The sequence below is a fragment of the Austrofundulus limnaeus genome, unplaced genomic scaffold (assembly GCF_001266775.1).
Source record: "Austrofundulus limnaeus strain Quisiro unplaced genomic scaffold, Austrofundulus_limnaeus-1.0 Scaffold613, whole genome shotgun sequence".
In the NCBI taxonomy this organism is placed as follows: domain Eukaryota; kingdom Metazoa; phylum Chordata; class Actinopteri; order Cyprinodontiformes; family Rivulidae; genus Austrofundulus; species Austrofundulus limnaeus.
In genome coordinates this window covers 131,264-138,273 of record NW_013953015.1, presented here as the reverse complement: position 1 = coordinate 138,273, position 7,010 = coordinate 131,264, and the positions used below count along the sequence as shown (strand labels likewise).

Below are 7,010 nucleotides of genomic sequence, written 5' to 3'. Positions count from 1 at the left end.
TCAGATGGTTCTTGTGTGATACCTGGCCATCATTTGGGACTGAACCAGCTGATATTAATTTGTACTGACAAGGGGCAGGCTTAATTACTGAGAGAGTTCAGCTGGTGTCTTGGCTTTCCATGCCTTTTTACACCTCCCTTTCTTCATGTGTTCAATACTTTTTCCCCGTGTCATTCCACATTATTACAAATAACTTCATTTCTGGACATTTATGGTTTGATTTCTTTGTATGTAAGGATCACTTGGGTTTTTACCGACATCTGGTRAAAATTTCGTGTTATTAGCACCTCTAGTAATATATTTACTGAGAAAAATGGTGACGTGTTCAATACTTATTTTACCCGCTGTAGATGCAGAGGGGTCCGTTAACTGATTACCTCTCCAAATAATTCAACAAAATCATTGCCCCTATGATGAACACAATAAATGGATTAAGTGTTCCCTCGCCCAGACGCGGGTCACCGGGGCTCCACTCTGGAGCCAGGTCTGGAGGTGGGGCACGTTGGTGAGCGCCTGGTGGCCGGGCTTCCACCCATGGAGCCCGGTCAGACACAGCCCGCAGAGGAGACGTGGGTCCCCCTTCCCATGGGCTCACCACCTGTGGGAGGGGCCGTAGKGGTCGGGTGCAATGTGTGGGCAGTAGTCGAAGGCGGGGACCATGGCGGTCTGATCCTCAGCTACAGAAGTTGGCTCTAGGGACGTGGAATGTCACCTCTCTAGTGGGGAAGGAGCCTGAGCTGGTGAGAGGTTCTGACTAGATATAGTTGGACTCACCTTGACGCACCGCTCTGGCTCTGGAACCAGTCTCCTCAAGAGGGGTTGGACACTCTTCCACTCTGGATTTGCTCATGCTGAGAGGTGCCGAGCAGGAATGGGCATACTTATTGCCCCCCATCTCGGTGCCTGTACGTTGGGGTTCACCCCGGTGAACGAGAGGGTAGCCTCCCTCCGCCTACGGGTGGGGGGACGGGTCCTAATTGTTGTTTGTGCCTATGCGCCTAACAGCAGTTCAGATTACCCACGCTTTCTGGAGTCCTTGGAGTGGGTAGTGGGAGTGAGCGCGCACCTAATGAGGACTCCCTCATTCTGCTGGGGGACTTCAACGCTCACATGGATAATGACAGTGAGACCTGGAGAGACGTGGTTGGGAGTAACGGTCCCACTGATTTGAACCAGAGCGGTGTTTTGTTATAGGACTTCTGTGCTCATCATGGATTGTCCCTAATGAACATTCAAGCATAAGGATGTCCATATGTGCYCTTGGCACCAGGACACCCTAGGCTGCAGTTCGACTATCGACTTTGTTATTTCATCTGATCTGCGGCTGCATGTTTTGGACACTCTGGTGAAGAGGGGTCCCCCTATTTAAAAAGGGGGACCACAGAGTGTGTTCCAACTATAGGGGGATCACACATCTAAGCCTCCCTTGTAAGGTCTATTCAAGGGTCCTGGAGAGGAGGGTCCATCGGATAGTCGAATCTCAGATTCAGGAAGAGCAATGTGGTTCTCGTCCTGGTTGTGGAACAGTGGACCAGCTTTACATCCTTGTAGGGCCCTGGAGGGTGCATGGGAGTTCGCCCAACCAGTCTATATGTATGTTTTGTGGACTTGGAGAAGGCGTTCGACCGTGTCCCTCGGGGACTCCTGTGGGGGCTACTCCGGGAGTATGGGGTACCAGGCCCATTGATACGGGCTGTCAGGTCCCTGTATGATCTGTGCCAGAGCTTGGTTCGTATTGCCGGTAGTAAGTCGGACTCGTTTCCAGTGAGAGTTGGACTCCGCCAAGGTTGCCCTTTGTCACCGATTCTGTTCATAACTTTTATGGACAGAATTTCTAGGCATAGCCAAGGTGTAGAGTGGATCCTTTTTGGTGACCTTAGGATCACATCTCTGCTTTTTGCGGATGATGTGGTCCTATTGGCTTCATCAGATCGTGATCGTGATCGTGATTGGGCGGCACGACGGCTCAGTGGTTAGCACCGACGCCTCACAGCAAGAAGGTCCTGGGTTCGATCCCCGGTTCGGACCTGGGGTCTTTCTGTGCGGAGTTTGCATGTTCTCCTCGTGCTTGCGTGGGTTTTCTCCGGGTACTCCGGTTTCCCCCACAACACAAAACATGTACAATAGGTTGCCTTCAGGCCCAGGCCGCCCTTGAAAAAGAGATCTGAGATCTCAATGGGATTTGCCTGGTAAAATAACAGTAAATAAAATAAAATAAAATCTCCAGCTCTCGCTGKAGGGGTTCGCAGCCGAGTGTGAAGCAGCCGGGATGGGGATCAGTGCCTCCAAATCCGAGACCATGATCTTGAGCTGTAAACCGGTAGGGTGCCTTCTCCGGGTCCGGGAGGAGGTCCTGCCCCAAGTGGAGGAGTTTAAGTATCTCAAGGTCTTGTTTACGAATGAGGGAAGAATGGAGTGGGAGATCGACAGGCAGATTGGTGCTGCATCTGCAGTGAGGCGGGCGCTGTACCGGTCTGTCGTGGTGAAGTGGGAGCTGAGCCAGAATGCAAAGCTCTCGGTTTACCGGTCGGTCTACTTTCCTACCCTCATCTATGGTCATGAACTTTGGGTAGTGACCAAAAGAACGAGATCACGGAAACAAGCGGCCGAAATGAGTTTCCTACGCAGGATGTCTGGGCTCTCCCTTAGAGATAGGGTGAGAAGCTCGGTCATCCGGGAGGGACTCAGAGTAGAGCCGCTGCTCCTCCACGTCAAGAGGAGCCAGTTTTGGTGACTCGGGCATCTGTTTAGGATGCCTCCTGGATGCCTCCCTGGTGAGGTGTTCCGGGCACGTCCCACTGGGAAGAGGCCTAGAGGAAGCCCCAGGACACGCTGGAGGGACTATGTTTCTTAGCTGGCCTGGGAATGCCTTGGGATTCCCCCAGACGAGCTGGCCCAAGTGGCTGGGGTGAGGGAAGTCACTCTCTGCTTAGGCTGCTGCCCCTGCGACCCGATTCCGGATAAGCGGCAGAAAACGTACAGACGGACATTGCTATTAACCAATTTTGTCTTTATTGATTTGTTGTTTGGACCTTCAGTTGACAAGTTTTTATCTGTAATGATTTATTTTGCAAACTTTTCATTTTGTGAATTGGTGAATTAGCCTTAACTAGCTGTTTGAACTGGCAGAGTAAGTGCTTTTTTAACAGAATGGGTTATTTACTAATTGGCTGATTTCTTAGCTTCTGAATACTTGAATGGTATGGAGTTTTAAATTTAAGTTATTTCATTTTAATCAAGCAAATTGGTTTTCTTTTTTATTTTATTATCAATGTACAATTTAACAATTTTTATTTATCTTTAAATTATATGTTTTGTATGAATGAAAAACTATTTTTGTGCATTCAGTTCTAAAACCTACTTCTACTTTGATTTTGTTGGTTAATTGATGTGAATATGTTGTTTAGCTATTATTAGATCTTTTGTTAATTTAGGTCAGTAAATGATTAGTTTTAGCTAATCATTTAGGTAAAATTACCTTCTTTTTGCTTATTTTCAGTTTATCAGTCAGGGGAGTTGTACTCATTTGCCCCATTCTGGGCCCTTGAGCAAGGCCCTTAACCCCCAGCCCCTCCAGCTGCCTTAGATGGCAGAATCTTTTTTTTTTTTACAAATATGTTCTTTATGATTTATGTAGCTAAATTGTTTTACTAAAAATGTTGCAGACATCTTCTCCCTCTTCCAGAGAACCACTGCTCACTTTCCAGAAGTGCCACATGCAAATGAGGGGTGGGGGGTGGGTGACAGCCAGTAACAAAACCACACAAATAGCAATGAGTCAGGTCTGGATTTAAATCAGTATGTTTTTAATCCAAAGAGAGCAAAGATGATAACAAATAAATTGGACAATAATCTGGCTATTTAGTGATATTTCTACAGTTCTGGGGTCGGATTTATAAAACTGGCGTACGCACAATTTGAGCACAGAAACATGCGTATGCCACTTTTTACGCCAAGGTTGTGATTTATAAAATCCAAACTTGACGTGAAAATGTGCGTTGCCTCACACCAGCTCTGACCCATGCGTACGCTCATTTTGGAGACGTGAAACTGTGACACAGGTGGCGAAGTGAGGAATTATAGCTACACTGTGTAACGATCACTGTCAGAAATTTAATTTCACTTCATCAGACTTAGATTTTTATTCAACTTTATCATCAGCTTTCTTAACAGTAATATTTATGCTTCTGCTGCTGAGCCAGAAGGACCTTTGAAATAAAAATATACTTCAATCTTAAATAAAAGTTCCTGTGTGCAACACCCTTCATCTCCTTCCTCCTCAGACGACTCTGACCCACAGACCCCTCACTGACCCACAGACCCCTCCCCAACAAAAACAGCAGGACAGCAAAAGTCACGCTTTGGAGACACGCGCAGGGCGCATCCACCTCGCCAGTGTGAATGTTATAAACATTCACGTTTAAAGTCCATGTTTGTCGCGCACGGGGGGTGGGGGGTGTGCGTGCGTGGGTGTGTGCACGCGGGGCGGGGGTGTCTGCCGCAGATAACAGAGCAGGCAGGAGGGTGAGAGGACGAGGAGAAGAGCGGTGGACTTATTTCTAATTTTATCTGACATTTAATTTGATTTTTATTGTTTTTATCATCCTGCAGGCTCTGAGGGAAAATTAATTTGAAGTTGAGTTTTTTTTTATTAAAATCGTTAGAGTACGCTAAAGCAAAATGAGGGAAATCACGGCTGTGATTTATAAATGAAAGATGCGCAGAAACATGCGTACGCACTGTTTTACAAATCTGAATTTTTTGCATACGCCATTTCCACCTTTTGGCTGTACGTTCACTTTTAGTAAGGTTTCCACACAATCCTTTATAAATGAGACCCCTGGTCTTGAAATAAAATTACGAGTTTTCAATGTCCGAGACCGAGACAAGGCCAAGGTCACCAAAAAGTGGTCTTAAAACCGGTCTCAAGACCAAGACTAGTCTCAAGTACTACAATACTAGTGTCAAGTAAAAAAAAAACATTTATGATTCGTCTTGGATAGAGTGAATTTGATTGTGGTTGGACTAGAAGTATAAATATGTACCATGTTGACAAACTATTGGTTTGTGCCATCCATCACATCTTAATGTGACACAAATCACGTCACATTCCAGCAGGATGTATCAGACATGCGTGGATGATCATCACAAATGAAACAGGTAGCTTCGTGTATCTTATAGTTTTCAATATATTATACTTATTATGGCCTTTAGAAAAATGTTTTATTGGGGGGGGAGGCAGTATTGTGCACTATAGTTGCCTGTGGCACAGCCTAAGCTTGTTTTTTTCCTTTACATTAATTTTACAGTTATAAAACCAGTAATTTCATATTTTTACTTGGGAAAAAACTTGAGTTGTTACTTCAGCTTCTACAGAAGTGTCTTTAAACCCTGATGAATATAAATACTTTTGACACCTCTGTTAATAAACTTAGTGGTTTGATAGTTTAGCTGGTTTGTATTTATTTGTGATGAATGTTAGAGTTCGGTGGTTAGTCGTCTGGTGAACCGTGTGGTGAACGGTTACCTGTGGATAGGATGAGGGTAACTGGAACTCCATTGTTGACATACTTTCCCTGTGTTTGTGATGTTGATCTTTCCTTCATAGTTGATCCCATTTCCCATGATGCAGTGACCTGCAGACACCCGGACCATCAGTGTTCACATCAACCATGTGACCAGTTTGTTTACATCTTGTTTGTGTTTACCTTCTATGCAATGTCTGACGATGTTGATGTTTTCTTTTGTTCGAACCATTTTACTTCCTTTACAGCCTGCGGAACACGAACGAAGCAGCGGTTTCATGTTAGTTCTGAAACATTTGGACTTTGTTCTGGTGACATGCAGCTGAATAAACTCACAGAATTACGCAAAACAGACATTAATCTGAGTCCAGTAACAAACAAATTCTTTCATCAGACAACTGGACTAGAAGTTAAAAGTCGTTAGAACTGGTTGTAAACTAAATGTTGCCTGCAACAGGAACYGATACTCAAACTCAGAGGGATGATTGTCATTTTTTACTATGCTATTTTATTGTTTTTGGTTTTTTAACAAAATTTGTAGCTGTAGAAAGCCATGACTGTTCAGTTTTATACARCAGGAAAGACATCAGATAATGTCAGGGACAATCTGAAGAGTATTATAATGTTGTGGCAAAAAGGCAACAGTTTAAAGTTAAGTCACAAACCAGCTGCCAGTTTGTCCAGAGCATGCTGAGTCATCAATACTTACCAAGATACTTTGTCCAAAATTTATCCTGAAAAAAAAAGGAGAGAGAAATACAGTCTGGTTAATTTGAAACTAGGTCTGGGTAAACTGACATCGGSTCTGTTTAAAACCAATCTCGAGTCCGGTTAAACTCATCTCAAGTTTGTTCAAACTGATTCTAGGTCTGGTTAAATTGATCCCAGATCCATGAAACATGAGAAGGAGAAGTAACGTCTTACAGTTTTGTCTTTCTGCTCAAACACCTCTCTGGCTTCTTCAGCGTCGCATATTTCTTCCACACATTCCCTCTCCAGGTTTCCTGATGTCCAAAATGAACACAATATATTACTGTCCCCATGGAGACGATACAGAAGCATAAACCTAATCTATGCTGCTTGTCTAGTTTTTTTATACTATTTATTTCCAATTTTGGTCTGTTTGTGTCTTCTGATTCATCTTTTTGTTTCATTATGTAGGTCTACAGTCTGTTTTTGTTTATTTCCTTCCAGATGATGCTGTAATTGAGACAAACATTACATGATCTCACAAACAGAAAAAGCTCATATCTTAAAGGTCGGAGGTCAAACAGGTGTCACAGTGACTTACCTGGTTTCATCTCCTCGAACAAACTATTTGCTCGCCGATTTCGAACCAAAACCTGCGATGCCTGCTGGCCGTTGAGAAAAACTGGGAATAAAAGAGGAAAACAGACAAATGTTAGATTTCTTTAAATCACAGAATCAAAATCAGATGTCCGGAGTTTATTTCAATCTTTATAATCCTGTTTTCCACTTGATCAG

General features: G+C 44.1%; 1 protein-coding gene across 1 annotated transcript in view; it reads right to left on the bottom strand.

Annotated features, from left to right (window-relative positions):
- Nucleotides 1-7,010, bottom strand: part of f2 (coagulation factor II (thrombin)) — a 14,435-nt gene that overhangs the window by 6,554 nt on the left and 871 nt on the right. Inside the window, exons 2-6 of the mRNA XM_014027068.1 lie at nucleotides 6,817-6,897; nucleotides 6,450-6,529; nucleotides 6,235-6,259; nucleotides 5,709-5,774; nucleotides 5,528-5,636 (exon numbers count right to left, since the gene is read on the bottom strand). Of these exons, the coding sequence (XP_013882522.1) occupies nucleotides 5,528-5,636; nucleotides 5,709-5,774; nucleotides 6,235-6,259; nucleotides 6,450-6,529; nucleotides 6,817-6,897 (361 nt within the window). The remainder of the gene's footprint in view (nucleotides 1-5,527; nucleotides 5,637-5,708; nucleotides 5,775-6,234; nucleotides 6,260-6,449; nucleotides 6,530-6,816; nucleotides 6,898-7,010) is intronic.